The sequence below is a fragment of the Rhinopithecus bieti genome, unplaced genomic scaffold (assembly GCF_001698545.2).
Source record: "Rhinopithecus bieti isolate Rb0 unplaced genomic scaffold, ASM169854v2 scaffold_79793, whole genome shotgun sequence".
NCBI classification, from domain to species: domain Eukaryota; kingdom Metazoa; phylum Chordata; class Mammalia; order Primates; family Cercopithecidae; genus Rhinopithecus; species Rhinopithecus bieti.
In genome coordinates, this window is record NW_016829883.1 from 180,983 (window position 1) to 200,525 (window position 19,543).

The window sequence follows — 19,543 nt, forward strand, 5'->3', positions numbered from 1 at the left end:
GAGAGCATGGAAGGAATGCAGCCAATCCAATCCAAGCTTTCATATCTGGCTCAGGACTAAGTTTTGGAAAGCTTGGATAGGGCCTGGCTGCTTCTATTTTCTTTATCTCTATGCTCATGGCCATGGTGAGTCATTTAAAGATATTATGTCTAGGCCTTGCTCATTGGAAGTGTGCTGGGCACTAGTTTTTTCAGAATGAATTAGTCACTGCTTTCATCTCCACCATGATTGCCTTCACCACCACTGCCATCACCAATATCAGAGCCCTCCCCACTGCAATCCCCTTCAGTCCCTTCCTTGAATCTCACATCTTTTCCTCTGGTGCTACTTAAGGAATACCATTAGAGACAGTTTTGTTGGCAGAATGAAAGTCAGCACTATCGTCACCACCACCAGTGATGACATCATTACCACTGACAGATTCTATATCACCTCTGCCACTGATGTCACCATCACTAGCACCTCCACCATCATAAATGACATCACACCTCTGCCACCAACATCACCATATAATTAGCTTCACCACCATCACTGACGTCTCCGACGTCACCATCACCATCACCACCATCATCACTGACATTACTCTATTGTGTTATTGTCACGGAATCCTTGAGGTGTTACTTTTCCAGCTGGAAACCTCTCGGGACAGTGACACCTTTGCCTGGGTTTTGCTTGGGCCTACTGGGCTTGTTTGCTCACTCGACCTGGCAGGCTGCATTAGGCTTGCACTATTGGCCTGGCGCCCACACCTGCCAAGGGAGACCCAGACATGGAGTGTTGAGGGGTGTACAAACGAGTGAATGTGGGGTCTGGCCACTGCATACAGCCAGGCATGCCAGCTGTGGTGGGAGGGGCAGCTCCGGATGCTGGCATGGGCACTGGCTCCCTGCAAGGTGGTGGCTGGACCAGGAGTACCACAAGCAGCATCCATGGCTGGCACAAGGGAATGCGGTCGTGCATGGAAGCTTGGGGACACCAAGAACCACAGAACCCCAAAGAGGGTGTCACAGCCCTGGCTTAGGGAGCTCCTAGGTCTGGGCTCCCCAAAGGGCTATAGCTCTTTTCTCCTTCTCTCTTCTCTCCTTCCTGTCACCTGCAACATGGCAAGCAAGGAGTGGGTTTCAGCCCTGTTTGTGTTATAGCTCTTTCAACCCTGTCATTCGATGAATCTCAAGTTCTTGTCCCACATCCAGGAAGAATGAGGCATGTTGACAAGTGGAGAGTGAGCAAGGCAAAGAGTTGCTTTACTGAGCAACAGAACAGCTCAGAAGAGACCCTCAGTGAGTAGCTCCTCTCCACAGGCAGGTCATCTGGTAGTCTGCCTGAGGCTGGCTGAGTCTGGGGTTTTATGGGCTTCAGAGGGGAGGAAGTGTATGCTGACTGGCCCATGGGTGGCCAAGGGCAGGCCCAGAAAAGCCCCATAGGTTGTCACTGCAGTCCGTGGAACTGGCAGCCTGGCCCCCAGGTCTCAGACCGTCCCTGGCCTGAAGGTGGGGTTTCACCAGGATCTGTCCTCTTCCCACCCAGGGTCTGCCTGTCTCCTGCTGTCATTAACCTGCCATCCATGGTGCCCAGGCTGTCCATGGTGAGGGGTGCCTGCAGGCCCATGCTGAGCCATCCTTAGCACCCCCTCAGCCTCTCAGCCTCTTTTCCATGCTTGTTGGTGCCCAAAGTCCAGAGGGGATGCCAAGAAGGCATGGGGCTGGCATGTCAGTGCTGCCCAGGTGTGCACATACCTGGGCAGGTTGTGACAGCACCTGGGCTCGGCCACAACTTTGCTCCGAAATCAGAGTGGGCACCAGGAGTGGGGAGAGGCCAGGCAGTGGGAGCAGGCAGTTCCAAGTCTGTGGGGGTATGGGGGTTTCCAGGCACCCCCAAGAGTGCAGAAATGCCTGGGTCCACAGCCATGGCAGGGTGGCTGCAGCTGTGCCTGGGAAGGTGGGGCTCCCACCCCTCCAACTAGGAAGGGGGCGGGGCTCCTGCCTGTTTCCGGCCCCCACTGGCTCCATGGAGCGTGCAGCCCTCACTGCGCCTCCCCCACTGCAGCTGGCATCATGGCAGTGGCTACTCCAGATGGGCCACCACTGCCATCATTAGAGCAGTCCAAATGGTCTAAGACAGTACTCAATAAATGCATGCTGAAATAAACTGGACTATCACAACACAAACTTAGGCTCTAGGATTTCAATGCTTCCTATGGTTCTGTCTCTGGAATGGACCCTTCTAGAGAAAAACAACACTGGGCTGTATAAATTATAAACTAAGTAAGTTCACTAAGTGAGCCAGAGAAGGGGAATAAATGAATGAACTATACAGCCCAGTATTATTTTTTAGGACCTGCATAGCAGCACGGTGGGAAGATCCTAATCTACAGTCCACTAGGCTGGGAGTGCTGCAGATGAGTTGAGAGAAGCTCCACTCTTCCAAGATTGTTACTTTCATCACTCTATCAGCTGGAATTTATCTGAATCCAGATCACTTAGGTGTCAAGACTGAATCCACCTCATCCTTAAGACCTAACAGGTTTTCAAATATGTGCTCTAGTAGACAAGAGGCTCCTTGCAGATAACACAGGAAATGATGTGAGGTTCAAGGAGGGGGGCTTCAGAGGGGTTGTGCGGGGAGATGGATCTGGGATCTGCACCCAAACTTCATCCACTGGGCTTCTGGGAAGGACTATGTAATAATAGCGCTCAAGTGATTTTAAAAACAGGTTTGGCAGCAAGTGGTCTAGAAGGTGAGTTCTTAAATTTTTGTTTTAAAATAGATGTTTGGCATTGCGTGTAGGTCCCAACAAAAAATAATCGGCCATCTAAAGTCACCAGTCTAAAAGAAGCATTAGAAAATGTTCATTTGATGTTTCTATTGATTCTTCTCTTCCCAAGGCCAAAACTAGCTCAGCAAGATGTCTTTCACTCTGGTTCTCTGCCTCTCTGGCAAAATGCAAACACAGCTTCATCCTTGGAGAACTGTCTTTCATGCAGGAACCCTTATTTAAATAAACTGCCTTAGGAACATAAAAGCAAAGGAGAAGTGTAGTATATGAATTTACCCATGTGCCTTCCTGCCCAGCAAACACAAGCTCTTTAGCCATACAGAGAAGATGTTGCTGGGGGGACAGTCCCTCATTCTTCAGCATTCCTCCCTGACCTTCCAGCAAAGATATAGCCGCTAACAGACTCAGAGCCGGTCCTGGGTGGGAGACTGTCACCTGAGGGGAAGGAGACCAAGCACTCACTGGGGACATAATGGCTTTGGAGTGATGGTCACTAAGAGTGCCAGGATGGGAGCAGAGGGAGGGGCAGTTGGCTGAAGAGTGAGAGGGATGGTCATGCCTTACCTCTAAGGACCAGTTCACAGCAAAAACAAGGTATCCCTCCCGCCCGTGTGTAATGTCAGCCCTCCTGAAAACTTACAGTCACTGGGCAGGGCAGTGTGTATGTGTGTGCGTTTATGTGTGTGTGTGTGTGTGTTGCTGAGCAGCTCTGGGGGCACACAGTCAGCCCCAAACCTTCTGCAATTTCAGCCTCTCTGGCCCATCTACATGTCTTCCCTCAGAGGGGCCAGCCAGAGCATGGGGAAGGCCGGGCAGGGGCTCAGGGCTGTGGCATAGCCCGGGGGAGCAGGTGTGATGCACCTTTTCCTCACGGAGCAACTGACTGCCTGGCCAAGGACAGAGTGCATTCTCAAAAAAGATTGATCAAGGCTGGAAAATAAAATGTAGCTTGAGGACACATTTACAGGCTGATAAATGAAGGCACAACTATGAGGGAGGCTTTGAAACCAGGAAGGGAATTGCCTGCTGGTCAGATATTTCTCCCTTCCAGGCCAGCCCCTTCCACAGACTAGCAGGGAATCTCTGGAAAAAATGACTTCATTGTGCGACTGATATGGGGGGACTCAGGGGAGCAGTGGGGGTGGGGTCAGAGTCCCAGGACCAGCCTTCCTCTCAGGACCTGAGTCCAGATGAATTAATCTTTATTAAATGTGCTCAATTTTGTCTTCCACGGGGGTCTGGAAATCTCTCAGAGTTGGTTTTACTCTAACCATTTGTTTCCAGATGTGGATCCACCGCAGCCTTGGAAAACCCTCACCTAGGGAGGAGCGACTGACCCAGTCTGTTCCAGTAAGCACCCTCCCTAACCTCAGAACGTGTCTCTTAGCCAGCTAGCCTCTCTTCCTATCCTACGACCCTGTCTCAACCCTCACGTGCGTCCCAGCCCCTAAGGTCAAAGAAGACATAACACCCACCACAAACCATTGTTCCAGAGGACTGTTTATATTGCAGCTGTTTTATGTACTCCCTCACTCCGGTGCCCCTGATCTTCATCCTGCCCATCGAGGGCATCGGTCCACTGTGGGCTTTGGTGTCCTCAGAGGAAGAAATCCTTTAATGTCTGAGGAACCTAGGGAGGAGGCAGGTGGGAGGTACACAGACATTGGTCTGTCACTTTCATTCTTCAGTTCTTCTAAGCAGCGACATTCTCCTGAGCCCCTGGGTGCCCAGACCCACTGGGATGGACACAGGGAATGCGGGGGATGAAGGCCATGCTATCAAGTAGCACAGCCTGCTCAGGGAGGAAGGAGCTACATGTGCAAACAGAAAGAAGACCTTGAGGAGCAACATGCGTGGGTTGGTGGTACAGAACGCGGCACAGTCTGTGTCTCTGAAGTTGAATGTGCCTGCCATGGGCTGTGTTTGGGAGATCAGGGTAGGCTCCTTGGAGGAGAAGGAGAAGGAGGAGGAGGAGGAGGAGGAGAAGGAGGAGGAGGAGGAGAAGGAGGAGGAAGAGGACAAATCACTGGGGCAACTTACATCCTTCTGGATGAGCTCAGCATAAACCACGCAGGCAGCGGAAATCAGCTCATCAGCATCAAGGTCAATGAGGTTGTTGCAGGCCTGCGCAGGAGTGTGGGAGCTGTTGCAGGTGGGGCTGGGGCAAATGTCTCCCTGCACTCTTGGGCACAGGCAGCTGCCTGCAGCACCCAGGGAAGAAGGATGCTGCTCACAGCAGTCGCTGGGGACCACCTGACCTCTCCCTAGCCTGCTTGGCTCAATGCCTAAAATTTGATATTTGGGGGCAATGGTAAATGTTAGCCTTCATGTTAGGCTCTAGGGAGTCCTGGGGTTCCACCAAGTGTCTTAGGGGCTTCGAAGGAGGACTTGGTTTATATTTGGGGTGCCACCTAAGATTTGTTTCTTCCAGCAAAGACTTTAGTAGCTTTTTTAAAATGGTGGAAAACCCTAGGTCCTTCTGCTTCAGGAATATCCCAGGGCCACGGGGTTGACTGCGAGATGGTAGAGCTTAATGGTTAGGGAGTGTTCAAGGCCTCCATTTCCTCATATGTTAACTAGGAGTGATGACGATGGTTATAGCCTCTCTGTGTCAGGCTTGTGGTGAGGCTTAAATGAGCTAGTCTATTAAAAGCCCTTAGTACAGTAATCCATACCTTAGCTCTCATTGCCCTTCCTGCCTGGGGGAAAAAGGTGGCACTGGTACCCAGCACCCCATGAGCCCCGGTCTTGCAGCTGGGGTGGGGTGGGGAGTCAGAACCTCCAGGAGCTGGGCTGGTGGCTTGCCCGAGGGTGCTCTCACCAGGAGGATGTCGTCCCCACCCATGCTTTCCTGCAGCACCTGCTCCCGCACCATCTGTAGCATGCTGTAGGCCACCAGCACCTGGAAGTTCCTGCAGGGCTTCCCCGTCAGCAGAACCTGTGGGTCAGGGCGTCTCAGTCTGGGCCCTGTGGCCTGAGACTGCAGATGCCCTGAGGATGGTGAGGTACCCACCAACCACATGCCCCGGGTCAGCCATTCCTGGGTCTTGCTGCTGACTTGCTCATTCATTCATTCCTTCCTTCATTCACTCACTCATCCATTCACTCAGGCATGTGCTCACAGGTACCCCTGGCTCTAGGCATTGTGCTGTCTCCTGGGGGATTCAGAGATCGAGGCTTCAGGGAATTCATTAGATAGAGGAAGGGGAGGGAGGCAATGAGGGGTGGGAGACACTAGGAAACTGTCGAATTTGAGTGGGGTTTTGGCAAGCAAGGGTTAATGGGAATTAAATGACCCAAGGGTGTCACCAAAGGCCTGGGTGTGGTCATGGACTTGGGCATGGAGACCAGCCAGCCAAGAGGGAGGGACAGGCAGGTGGGAATAGATCTGTGGGACCCTACATGTCAGGTGGATGATTGGGCTGGACTCTGCAGGCAGCAGCAGCCATGAGAGGGCAGTGATGGGTGGGCGTGGCATTCCTCAGGGGATTCATCTGCTGATGGCCCTGGGGATTGTGGTCACAGGACTACAGGTATCCTTGGGGACCCACCTTCTGTGAGAGAGTTTCACAGGAGCAGCACTCTGGGGAAGGGGAAGGCCGGGGCTGGGGGGACAGCTGGGGAAGTGGAAGCGTGGGGAGGCCACCTGGGCAGGGAAGCAGGGAAGTGGAGCTGCAGGCCCAGGCTCCCACCACACAGGCCAGAGGGCCCTCCTGTGTCAACTGCCCACAGAAGGCACAGCCAGTGAGGCCTTTGTGTTAAATGAACATATGGACAAAGTGATGCTCCAGCTTCCTCCAGCAAGATGGGATCAGGGTTGCTGACCCAACAAAACCCCAAAATACTGAACTCCATCCAAGCCAGAAGGAAAGGGGGACGCAAGGAAGACTTGCAGCTTCCACTCTGCCCGAGGGGTGGAGCCCAGCCTGATGATCCCCAGTTGGGCACCTCACCTCCCAGAGCCTCCAGACGTCATCAAAGGACTTGAAGGCACGCTGGAAGCAGAAGCAGAACCAGGGGAAGAGGGACTGCACAGCTCCTGCACCCTTCCCTTCTGTGGGGACAGAAGCCGAGGCTGTAGTCAGGGAAAACACACATGATGCAGCAAACACATGCAGATGAGGCCAAACTGTGGAGCCTGCAAAACACTTGGGAAATACAAAAAGCTTGCTGCCCCTTTTCCAGTTGCCCTGGGAGATGGTTTAGAGTCAACTTTCAACTGTCCAGACTCCAACCCCATCCAGATAACCCTCTTCCCAGGGCCTGGAGAGGCAATCAAATGACTCTGCTGCTCTCCAGCCCCCCATGATTAGGGACTGACAGTTGGGTCTCAGCCCCTCTCCCATGCCTACCCTGGGGGGTGGGTGAGGTGGCAGGAGGTGGGAACCACTCACTTAGGTGCTCAGCAAACATGGGGTCCAGGAAGGTGATCAGGGTGCTGAGCATGTCTAGGTTCTTGCCCACGCCAATGTTGATGACACAGCTGTGTTCCTGCACACAACGGTGGGAGACAGACCGAGTCCTCCTCGGCCTCAGGGCACTGTAAGAGTCAACTCTGCTTCCCCCAGCTTCACTTCTGGAGGCTCCGTGTGTCTATCTGTGTGCTGGGCCCCCATGTCTCTACGAGTCTGTGTGTGTGTGTGCACATATCTATGTCTGTGACTGTGATTTGTGTATGCAAGTTTGTCTGTATATGTTGTGCACCTCTGGGTGGCTGTGTAGAGTGTGTGTGTGTGTGTGTGTGTGTAGTAGAGATTCTCAACTGTGGCTCACAGTCTAGTGAGCCCAGTTGCCCAGTTCTTCTCTCACACAATAGTGTTGGGGCAGAGCCAACTGGGACAAGGGAAAGGCAGCAAGCACATTTGCAGGGATGGTGGGGTGGAGGGAGGGATGAGGGAGGGTTCTGGGCAGCCTCTCACAGATCATGAGGAAAGGCTTTCCAGGGAGGTGTTCCAGGGAGCTGCACCTTCAGAACCCCTCAACTTGGACTGTGAGGGAGTTCCTGGGGACTACTGAGTCTCCTGGTGTGCCTGGAATTCAGGTTATGTGAAGGGAACAGCCTTGAATAACTGGCTAAGGTTATTGGATTTTATTCTGGAGGCCACAGGGAGCCATTGAGGTAGGAGAGGTGAGGAGGGAGGAGAGCCGTGCTTGGGGAAGAAAATGCCAGGAGAGGGCACCATCCTTGGGCCTGGCAGATTCATGCTCTTTCAAGGTTTGTTGAGAGGTGGACCCAGAGCTTTGCTCCATTCCCCTTCTCCACTTCAATGCCTCCCCACCACCACTACTTTGAACCACTGGGTTTAGCATCACCCTCCCAGGCTCCTCTGAGACCCAGAAGACTGGAGGGAATGGTTGGGGTTGGAGGGAATGGCTGGGGCTGCCAATGCCTGCCCAGCCTCAAGAAGTTGTTTGGGGAGTAGTGGCGGGTGGAGAGGGGCGTCCCTGAGCTCAGGCCTTGCCCTCACCGTTTTCTGCAGGAAGAACTGGAAAAGCCAGAAGGTTTCGTGGTCGTGCTCCACCATCAGCTGGAAGAGCATCACCATCTCATGGAAGCCCTGCTGGTACTCTGTGGCAAAGAGGGGGTTGGGGAGGAGGGGCTGGGTGGGAGGGCCTGCACCCTTGGCTTAGGCTGGGCCAGGTCCCGGGAGGGCATTGACAAGGGGAGGCTGAGTCTCACCTGCCTGCGTGTTGCAGACGTAACTCAGGAGCAGGATCTTCTCTAGCCTCTTCTTGTCGATGAGGACGTTGCCCAGGGGGTCTTTGTCATAGAGTTTCTGAATGTCACGTGCTAGGTTGGAAGCAAGGGGCAAGTGGGTGGCACCAGATCACATCCAGCAGGTCTATGGGTGAGTTTCTTCCCCTACCCCAATGGGCAGGCCCTAGGACATTCTAGAGGGAGAGGGAGCTGTGAAAGGTACATCAGCCCCTGCCAGGCTCAGTTCTTCACCACACCCTGAGCTGTCTGTGTTTCTTCCCACCTCTAACCCTTTGATGAGGCCATACCCTCGGCCAGGAATGTCCTCCTCCACCCTTCCTCTCTGTCCAGTTCAAATCCAACCTCATTCAAAGCCAAAGAAAGGAGAGAGGAAGACCAGGCAGCAGGAACATCATGCACCCAGGGAAACATGGTATGGGGCATCTAGGGCCACACAGGAGAGACTGGTGGGGTGGATTAACCAAGGTTCAGCTGGCAAAACTCCAGGCACAAGTCAAAGCAACTCCCAGGATCCTGGAGCCATGCCTTCCTGGAAGTGACTGAGAAGGGGGCAGAGTTGGCTTCAAGCCCTCCCTCTGCCCAGCCCTTTCCACCCCACTTTGCTCACCAATGTTATTGCGAGTCTCTATGAAGTTCCGGTGCAGGTTTTCCAGAAGGGGCTGAATCTTCTCATACATTTGGCATAAGGCCTTGTAGTTCTTCCTGTGAGAACAGAACTGAGGCTGAACAAGGTGGCTTTCCCCTTTTGATAAGTGGAGAACGAATAGCTGCAGCTACCTGTGATGCTCTCCCTCATCTCAACCTGTGCCACCCTAACTGTCCTCCAACGTGCACCTGGAGTGCAGAATGGAGACGGTTTAACCTCCTGGGCTCTGTACTCCAAACGCTGCACCTGAATCCTGGCTCTACACCTTAATAACTGGGTGTCTGCCACTGGGGGCAAGCCTTGGGGACATCGTTTTCCATCTCTAAGCCTCAGTTTCCCCATCTGTAGAATGGGCATAATACTGGCACCTGTGCCTAAGAATTGGAAGTGCTGAGTGAGGTGGTGTTTTGTCCTCATTATTAGAATATGATTAGTTGGTATCGCTGGCTGCTTGGTGGCCTCCAAAAAAACATATCCATGTCCTGACCCCTAGGACCTGTGAATGTAACCATATGGGGAAAAGAGTCTTTGCAGATGTGATTAAGCTGAGAATCTCCAGATGAGATCCTAAATTAAGACTTTCCAGGTGGACCCCAAATCCAATGACATGTGTTCTTATAACACACAGAGAGGAGAAGGCCTCACGACCACCGGGACAGGGAATGGAGTGAGGCACACCCCCCGAGGAACACTGGGAGCCACCAGAGGCTGGGAGGTAAGGAAGGGTTCTACCCTAGAGCCTTTGGAAGGAGCCAACACCTTGATTTTGGGCTTCCAGCTCCAGAACTGTGAGAGGACAGGTTTCTGTTGTCGGAAGTCACCCAGTGTGTGGTACTTGCTAAGGCAGCCTCAGGAAATCAACACAGGTGGGCTCTTGTCAGAGCTCCCGAGCCTCTCTGAGCTCCCCAGCCCGGCCCTCACACCCCTGTCCCACCCTCGGTCACTCTGACTGGCCCCCGTGTGAATCTTTTCCACATCCTGTCTGGATGCTCCCTTGGGGCTGGGCCTAGCTCCTGCTTCAGGCTCCCAGACCAGTGAGTCCACTTCAGGCTACACCGTGATGCAGCCACAATCCAAAGGAGTCCGTTCCTCTGATGGGAAGATATTCAGCAGTGAAGTCAGTCTGACTCAGTCAGTGTGTACGGAGACCTCCCATGGACAGGCAAGGTCAGGAGAGGGCCCAAGACAAAGGCAAACTGGCGGCAGCCTCTGCCCTTGTTTGTATTCAACCTGGGAGGGAAGACACAGGCTCCAGTCTCACTACTGTGGAACCAAGTGCCCAGGGTCATGGAAGTGCAAGTCAAGGGCCTCTGGCTTTAGGGAGGGAGCATTCCTGTCAAAATCATAAAAGCTACTCATTCCTCCCCTGTGCAAGGTGCCTTACCTGTATTATCTGATTCAGCCCCTACAACCACTCTGTGAAATAAACTGTAACCCGAATTTTATGAAGGAGGAGACTGAGACTTCAGCACTGAAGTTCTTGGGCAAGTTCACCCAGCGTGTAAATCAGAGTGCTGAAATTTGAACCCAGTTTCCAAATCCAAGACAGTCCAAGTTCAAAGCTAGTGTATTGTCCACTGAACCAAAGTGCCTCATCCCTGGCTCCCTTGGGAGATCTGGGAGGGTTGCTTGGAGGAGGTGCACTGTGGGATATGGGCCTTGAAGGAAGGGTGGGCTTTTGATAGGCAGATGATAGAAATCCATTGTGGAGGGAGGAGAAAGGGTGAACCAAGGACAGAGGAGAGTGCAAATGTGGTCTGTGCTGGGGCAGGGGTGGGGCAGGAGCGGGCAAATGAGGAGTCAGTGAGGCTGTCAGTGTGGTTGGAATGTCAGGCTCTGGGATAGTGTGCCATGTGGAGATAGGATCCGGAAGGTTTTGGAAGAGATGTGCTATTTGAAACGTTACCAATTATACCACTGGGAGTGTTTCATCTAAGGACACAGGCTGCCCATACTGGGTTTTGTACCTTCCCCCTGGGCACTGGGAGGAAACACTGGACACAGGCGGGGAGTGGGGAGACTAGACCCAGGAGGCAGCTCAGCCATAGGGGACAGGGAGGAGGTGGAGTTGGGGTGGCACCCAGGGAAGCTGGTGGCAGACTGTGTTCAAAGGCTGCTTCAGAGGGAGAATGCATAGACCCTAGGAAAGGATGGGACTTGGGGGCCCAGGGGTGGGAGGAGTGGCTGGGACCAAGCCCATGCCTGGCAGTTAGTAGGCTGGTAAATGGAGCTCAGGGAGAGAAGGCATTGGCATGAACTGGCCGCACCTCCTGTGTGCTGTGCCTGGGTCAGGAGGCATGGGGTTCCTCTCGGAATGAGAAGTTGCATGGGGGCAGAAGACAGTCTGCATGCTGGGGAGGCAGCACCTGCCACCTGCAGGCCCCCTCCCATCCCAACAGGGTCTGGAGTGTTCTACCTCCTCATGCTGTCCACCGTGAGCCGCTCATCCTGGGAACTCTGCCATGAGAAGTAGCCCGTGAGGAATTTCCAGGCTTCAGTCCTCACGAAGGGGTGCAGACCCTGGGGTGGGGGGTGGGAGGTAGGGGTCATGGGCTCTTCGATGCCTACCGAAAGGGCTTCATCCAACACCACACCTGCCCCCTGCCCATCCATGCTCCCAGTTCCAGGGCAAGGCCAAGGGTAGCTTGGGGACCCACCCTTTCCAGGATGTTAACACAAATGAAGTCCCGTGACTTGGCCAAGTGGCCGTTCTCATCAAAGAAGCTGTCCCATTCTGTCTTGTCAATAGGTGGTTTTCTCTTTACCTGGCAAAAGCAGCAACCAGTTCCACCTTATGTTAGGAGCCTTCAGCTTTTAAGTGTGATTTTAAATAATATGTTCTGGACTTTGCGATATGAATCAAAGCGCACAGCCTGACTTACTTCTGGAAATCTATCTTGAGGACATTACTGAAAATATATAGAAAAAATCCTGTATGCACAATAATTTTCATTGCACATTACTTACCAACATGAAAAATGCAAGCACTCCAAATGTTCTGCAATAAGGGGGTAGTTAAGTAAACTGTGGTTTATGTGCTCAATGGAATATTTTGAGGCATATAAATGTTGTTTACAAGGAATGAATAATAATCTGAAAAAATACAAATGTTAACAGAAAAAAGCAGAATACAGAATTGTGTATCTAGCATTTTCTCTATGTGCTATACTCTGTAGTACAACTATGGCATTCATAGTAATACCTCTCTATGTATTGTGTCTGTTATGTATTATAATAATACCCCGCATAAACTCTAATATATAATGCATTGACTACTATAAAGTTGTTAGAAAAAGACTGAAAAAATACAAAAAAGTCCCCCCCACAACTAAAAACAGCAGTGATTATCTTTGAGTGATAGGAAATAAGTACTGTTTATCCTTTTTCTTTTCTTTTTTGTTTTTTTTGAGACAGTCTCACTCTGTTGCCAGGCTGGAGTGCAGCGGTGTGGTCTCAGGTCACTGCAACCTCCACCTCCCGGGTTCAAGCAATTCTCCTGCCTCAGCTTCCTGAGTAGCTGGGACTACACACATGCACCACCACACCCAACTAATTTTTGTATTTTTAGTAGAGAGGGTGTTTCACCATGTTGGCCAGGCTGGTCTTGATCTCTTGGCCTCAGGTAATCCACCTACCTCAGCCTCCCGAAGTGCTGGGATTACAGGCATTAGCCGCCGCACCCGGCCTTTCTTGTATTTTTAAAATTTTCTATAATAATGTATACTGCTTTGATCATAGGAAAATATAAAATAAGCATTAATTAGACACAGTTATGAGCTCCACTTTACCTTTCCTGGAAATGTAAAATGGTTCATTATGAGGGATGGTTTCTGCTTTTGATAAGAGGGTGTGTGTGTATGTGTGTGTGTGTTGTATATATCTGTGTGCTATGTGTATGTGGACGTGTGTGTGCGTGTGTGTGTATGTGTCGGAGAGAGGTGAGTGCACTGTATGCAAAGTAATTCAAAATGCTTATAAAATAATAACTAGGGTCAGGTGCAGTGGCTCATGCTTATAATCCCAGTACTTTGGGAGGCCGAGGCAGGTGGATCACTTGAGGTCAGTTCAAGACCAGCCTGGGCAACATGGTGAAACCCTGCCTCTACTAAAAATACAAAAACTAGCCAGGCGTGGTGGTGCATGCCTGTAATCCTAGCTACTCGGGAGGCTGAGGCAGGAGAATTAAGTGAACCCGATAGGCAGAGGTTGCAGTGAACTGAGATCATACCACTGCACTCCAGACTGGGCAACAGAGCACATAATAATAATAATGTCTCTAATAATAATAATAATAACAACAACAACGACAACAAAACAACTAGGAGTGAGGGTTCCTATTGGAATAAGAGAAGATTTCTTTCTTCCTGGGATATTCCCTTCTACTGGAGAGAAGAATATCTTGAAATGCCACATTACAGACGTAAAGATGTGCTGATGGACAGAGCTGAGGAGACAGGTAAATATACACACTGCCAACTTCCCATTCGTATACATCTGAATATGTGACTCAAAATTAAATTTGCATACAAATCACTTAAGGATCTTCTGCAGGTTCAAGTTCTGATTCAGAGGGTTTGGGGTGGGGCCCAAGATGATGCATTTCTAACAAGCTCCTGAGTAACAGGTGATGCTGCTGGTCCACAAACCACATGAGTAGTAAAGTATTAGAAGGTAAAACAGACCAGGCATGGTGGCTCACGCCTGTAATCCCAGCACTTTGGAAGGCCCAAGCAGGCAGATCACTTGAGGTCAGGAGTTCGAGACCTGTCTGGCCAACATGATAAAACTCCGTATCTACTAAAAAAAATACAAAAATTAGCCAGGTGTGGTGGTGGGGTGCCTGTAATCCCAGCTACTCGGGAGGCTGAAGCAGAAGAATCACTTGAACCTGGGAGGCAGAGGTTGCAGTGAACCAAGATCGTGGCACTGTACTCCAGCCTGGGTGACAGAGCAAGGCTCCTTCTCAAATAAATAAATACATAAATAAATGAAGGCAAAGCAGCATTGTTAACTAAAAATAAGAGCCCACAGGCCCCAAATTGGGATAATTTCCACTAACTGTATGTTTGATGGAAATAGATTGAGAAACACATTTTTTAATAACTCGTGCATGCCCTGCCATCTGGACCAAAATAGGACATATGGGCCAAGAAGTTACAAATCTCGGTGTGGGTCTAACCCTGGGAAGCAGAGTCTGCCCTGATGTGTTCCCCACCTGCATAGACACTGCCACTCATCAGAGTGAGCTTTCTGCCCCTCTGACTGTCATCATGTTCTCCCAACCTACACTCATTCAGAAACTGCAACACTCAGCATGCAATGTGGCAGGAAGCAGAAGGGAACAGGCAAAGCTGGGCTGTGTCCCGGGATCCTTAACTATAAAAGGAAATGCTTTAACTTTAGAAATGCATTTCCATAAGGATTTTAGTCAATTTGTCCATTTCTATAATAAAGGCAGCTGTGATTCTGGTGGAGACTGCATTGAGTCTGTAAGCCAGTTTGGGAGAACTGATGACACTATTGAGTCCTCTGACCCATGAACACAGTATATTTCTCCGTTTATGTAGGTCTGTTAAAATTTCTCTCGGCAGTGTCTTATAGTTTTCAGTGTCTACGTCATTCATATATTTTGTCAAATTTATCCGTAAGTATTTTATATTTCAGATGCTACTATAAAAAGCATCATTTTAAAATTAAAATTTCTAATGGAACTACAATGTACTTTTATATATCGATCTTGTATTCCTGCAACCTAGTAAAACTCACTTATTAGTCCTAATGGTTTTCTTGTGGATTCCATGGGATTTTTGACATAGACCAGGGGTCAGCAAACTGTGATCCATGGGTCAAATGTGGCCGCCAATCTGTTTTTCTAAATAAAGTTTTATTAGGACACAGCCACACCCACTCATTCATTTTTGTCTGTGGCTGCATTCATGCTATGATGGCAGAGTTGAGTAGCTGCAACAGAGATTGCATGGACACAAAGCCAAAAATTCTATTGTGACCTTAGCAGAAAAAATTTGTCAACTTTGACATAGATGAGCATGTTCATCTGTGAATAAAGGCAGTTTAACTTCTTCCTTTCAAGTATGAATGCCTTTTATTTATTTTTTCTTGTTTTACTGCACTGGCTAGAATACAAGTGCAACGTTGAATAAAAGTGGTGAGAGAAGACATTCTTGCTTTGTTCCTAATCTTAGAGGAGTGGCATTCAGGCTTTCACAATTCAGTATAATGTGAACTCTAGGCTTCCTACAGATGCCTTTTATCAGGTTGAAGACAGTCCCTTCCCGTTCTAGCATGCTGAGAGTTTTTAATTAGCAATGGATGTTGGATTTTGTCAAATAGTGTTCTGTGTCTATTGAAATGGTCATACGGCTTTTCGTTTTTGAGTTTGTTAGGATGGCAAATTACACTGAATAATTTTGAATGGTAAATAAGCCTTGCATTCCTGGGATGAGCCCCACTTGGTGATGATGTGCTATGCTTTTTATACATTGTTGGATTCTATTTGCTAAAATTTTATTTAGAATTTTTGCATCCATGTTCACAAGAATCATTTGCCTGATGAGTTTCTTTTCTTGTATTCTTTAATTTTTGGTATCAGGGTAATGTTGGCCTCATAAGAATGATAGGGATGTGTTTCTTTTTTTTTTTTTTTTTTTTTTTTTTTTTTAAGTTTTCTGGAGTGTTTTATAGAATTGGTATCATTTCTATTTGAAAATTTGGTAGAACCAGCGAAGTATCTGGCTAAAGTTTTCTTTGTGGGAAAGTTTTTAACTACAGATTTCATTTCTTTTATTAGATATTAGGATGGAGTCAAAAGAAATTGCTTTATTTTGACTTTAAACATTAGGAATTTAAGGGAACAGGACATCTTCCTTCTAACTCACTTTAAAAAATAAAAGCAAGCAATACGGGAAACAATAAGGAATTAATAAAAGTATAAAGCATAAAAATGATAGAAATCCAAAGTAATTATGAAAATAAATGCATTACATTCTCTTATTAGCTTAAACATTAAAAAGCAATTGATGATGTGCCAGACACTGTTCTAAGCACTTTATATATATCAACCCATTTAATCTTCACAAGTATCTATGAGGTGGTATAGTTCTTGCACTGTTTTACAGATCAGGGAACTGAAGCCAATGAGGGTTAATTAGCATATCTGAGATCGCACAGAAAGTATCAGAGCTGAAGTTTGAACCCAAAGCTGTTTGATGCAAAAGTCAGAGGCTTAACCCTAATGCCATGCTGGGGGTGGGAGGGGCAGTGGAAAGGAATTAAAAGGCAAGGATTTTCCACTCAAATAAAAAATATGTACCTTACGTAAGCTGTGAACAAAAGAAATACCTTAAAATCAAATATCCTACAATGATTAAAAAATAAACGACGAACAAAGGTATGAAAAAATGTCAAACACAATGGAGAGGTAATATTGAAATTAAAGTAATATGCACAGTGCACCATAACAAAACATACGGCATCAACACAACAAGGCAGAAATAATTAGAAACATCATAAGAAGACACCTGTTGAGTATTCAGAGACTTTGCATTTCTAAACCTCTACCTGCAACAATTGGCCATCTGTCTACTTTGCCATGGTTGAATTTGTTTATAAAAAGTCACTGCTTCTTCCTTCTAGGAAACTTCATTTGTCTACACCCACCAGTTCCCTGTATCTCTCCAAACCTCAGCAAACTATAGGCCACCCAAAAGACTATCTAAGACACTTGCTAGTAAGCCAAGGACCAGAACAAGAAGGCTGTTGACCCGTAGAAGGCCAAGGGGGAAATGTCACTTAGAAGCCCCCTGTCTACATGCACACCACTTACCTGCCTATGCTAGAAATCAGAGAATGTGTATCTAGGCTATTTTAACGTGATGGAGATTGTCAACACAGTGGCTTCTCAAATCAACCTTCATCTTCCCATATTCCTCTGTTCTTTGCTCAACGAACCTATTAACACCCTTTCCCATACACTGGATATAATGAGCTGGTAATCCAGGAGGGGAAGTATGCAGTTTGCGAGGGGCTGGCTACCTCCAGCTCTGCAGTGGTGCCTTTCCTAGTCTCCTGGGAAGCACAGTGCTAGATAGAGCAGCTGTGGAAATCTCTCACCTTCAGGGTGTGTCTAGGCAGGTTAAAGCTCTAGAGCAGCAAATCTGAGGAAGCCTTGGCCATTCTTCCCCTGGGGAAGGGGACCAGAAGTGGGAGCCCTAAGTGGCTCAGCCCCTCTAAAAGTTTCCTGCTGCTAGAGGCCTTGGCTTCAGGCATAAATCTCTCCCCACTGCATCATTGGGTTAGGGCTTTTCTCCCTTATTTTCAGTAAAATAAGAAAGCCTTTGGAGGACAAGAAAAACTTTTTATGAGGGTTTTGATGCCAAGTTTCTCTGAATACTCATAGCCACAGAGCCTCCAATAAAGCCCAGGGAAGGTCATTGACTTTGCTTAAGGTTCCTTCACTTCCTTCCTTCCTTCCTTCCTTCCTTCCTTCCTTCCTTCCTTCCTTCCTTCCTTCCTTCTTCTTTCTTCATTATTCTTTCTTTCTTCTTTTTTTCTTTTGGTGGCATCTCGCTCTGTCACCCAGGCTGGAGTGCAGTGGCACAATCTCGGCTCACCGCAACCTCCACCTCCTTGGTTCAAGAGATTCTCCTACCTCAGTCTCTTAAGTAACTGGGATTACAGGGCTCACCACCACGCCTGGCTAATTTTTTGTGTTTTTTAGTAGAGACAGGGTTTCACCATATTGGCCAGGCTGATCTTGCACTCATGACCTCAGGTGATCCGCCCGCTTTGGCCTCCCAAAGTGCTGGAATTACAGGCGTGAGCCACTGCGCCCGGACAAGGTTCTCTTTTCTACTCCAGTTCACCTGAGGACAAGATACACTCCCAACCGTAACAGGGAGTCCCCACTTCAGCAATTATTACCAAACCAGGTGTGGAGGGTGTATCATCAGTACAGCACAGTGATGAAGAAAATGGTTTTAAACAGTGGTTCACAAAGCTAATTGTGCATCAGAGTCCCCTGGAGGGATGAGTTACAAAAAACACAGATCTTTGGGCTTCATCTCAAGTTTCTTGTTCAGAAGATCTGGGCCCCAAGAGTCTGCATTCTTTCCCAGTTGGTGCTAATGCGGCAGGTTTGGGTGCCACACTTTGAGAATACTGATTTTTGCACCCCACCTGTCTGGGTCTAAATACAAGTTAAGCCACTTACAAGCTGTGTGACTGTGGGCAAGTGACAAAGTCTCTGTGGCTCCATTTTCTCATTTATAAAAGGAAGACAGCAGCATTATTCACCTCATAGAGTTGTGATGAGAATGAATGACTATAAATAAAGCATTTAGAACAGTCATCGTATATAATAAATGCTATGTGACAGTTTACTTTATTAGCCTTCTCTAAGCTCAGAGAAATGAGAAGGATATAAAGAAAAATTTAAAGCAATGCCTGGTGATAATTTGCAACAAAGCAATAACATTTAAAATTCAGGGACAGGGGTGTCCATTTTGCATTTTTATGTATCACTCTCTTAATCACTCTGATTAATGAGATTTGAGATTGGTTAAAGTTATTGTAATTAGTTATGATTTTGAAAAAATACTGTGTGGAAAATTTTTATGACTGAAGCCGACTTCTAATAAATAGCTGTATCTTGTAAACTGGGTTTAGAACCTACTAACAAAAGCATTACTGCCACCTGGTGGCCGTATACCAAAATTGTTGGCAAAAAGCGCTGATGACTATCAGCATCTTCAGGGACGCACTTGCAAACCTACACAACTCAATAAAGGTAGAATAGTACATATGGGGAGAACGTTTTCCTGGCTTAGAAAGAAGGTGAAAGGGTGCTTGGATGTCTCAGTCCTGTTCTTGGGCTGATGGTAAGAGTAAGGTACAACCGCCCTTACTTCACCTTCTATGTTAGCTCAGGGTTCTAGCTTTTCCCACCCAGCAGGGGAAAATGGTCCCAGTGTCAACCAGAGGCTGGGGAGGGAGGCACTCAGAACTGATGAAGAACACGTACCAGGATGAAGGAGGCTGACTGTCTGGCAGAGAGGCTGTTTTCAGGAGAGAGAGTGGTCATGGCCTCTGCTGTCTTCCAAACAGCCACTGATCAGAACTCACTTGGAGCCCTAGTGATGCTTAATCAGCAGAGGAATGTGATCTTCCTTTTTGGAGATGGGTTGCATTCCCAGGAGGAATTGGCTGCTCCTGACCTCCCACACTGGAACAGAGCTGGCCAGCGGTGTGTCACAAGGCCCCCGGAACCCTCATCACAATGACCTGGAAGACAGGAGCACCCACCTTTAGAGATGAGACACAAGCAGGAGAGGAGAGATTAAAGCTGCTAGTTACGAAAAAAAAAAAAAAAAAAAAAAAAAAAAAA

At 48.5% G+C, this 19,543-nt stretch overlaps 1 protein-coding gene across 6 annotated transcripts; it reads right to left on the minus strand.

Moving 5' to 3' along the window:
* Positions 1-2,944: 2,944 nt before the first annotated feature.
* Positions 2,945-19,391, minus strand: TBC1D21 (TBC1 domain family member 21). 6 transcript variants are annotated; one of them, XR_001883989.1, is made up of 11 exons: positions 19,181-19,391; positions 11,558-11,661; positions 9,103-9,197; positions 8,457-8,567; positions 8,245-8,345; positions 7,171-7,267; positions 6,730-6,851; positions 5,556-5,714; positions 4,817-4,900; positions 4,252-4,406; positions 2,945-3,007 (listed from the first exon to the last, which is right to left on the minus strand). XR_001883989.1 is itself a non-coding variant. In XM_017865092.1 (11 exons), exons 1-11 carry the CDS (start codon positions 19,238-19,240, stop codon positions 4,374-4,376), a joined length of 1,053 nt encoding a protein of 350 aa, XP_017720581.1. In that variant the 5' UTR covers positions 19,241-19,391; the 3' UTR covers positions 4,252-4,373. The 6 variants fall into 6 exon arrangements, 5 of the variants coding, with proteins under 5 accessions (XP_017720581.1, XP_017720582.1, XP_017720580.1 ...); XM_017865092.1 differs by lacking the exon at positions 2,945-3,007 and adding an exon at positions 11,799-11,906 and having other exon boundaries at positions 6,730-6,830; XM_017865093.1 differs by lacking the exon at positions 2,945-3,007 and adding an exon at positions 11,799-11,906 and having other exon boundaries at positions 5,598-5,714.
* Between the last annotated feature and the right edge of the window lie 152 nt (positions 19,392-19,543).

Bases quoted from the DNA above. Each gene is read 5' to 3' on its own strand.
- TBC1D21 (XM_017865091.1), bottom strand. From the start codon at position 19,240: ATGACCACTCTCTCTCCTGAAAACAGCCTCTCTGCCAGACAGTCAGCC. The intron at 11,662-11,798 runs GTGGGTCCCCAA...CCCCCACCCCAG, and splicing joins GTGTTAACATCCTGGAAAGG to GGTCTGCACCCCTTCGTGAG. The intron at 5,715-6,729 runs GTGAGGTGCCCA...CCTGACCCACAG, and splicing joins ACGTCTGGAGGCTCTGGGAG to GTTCTGCTGACGGGGAAGCC.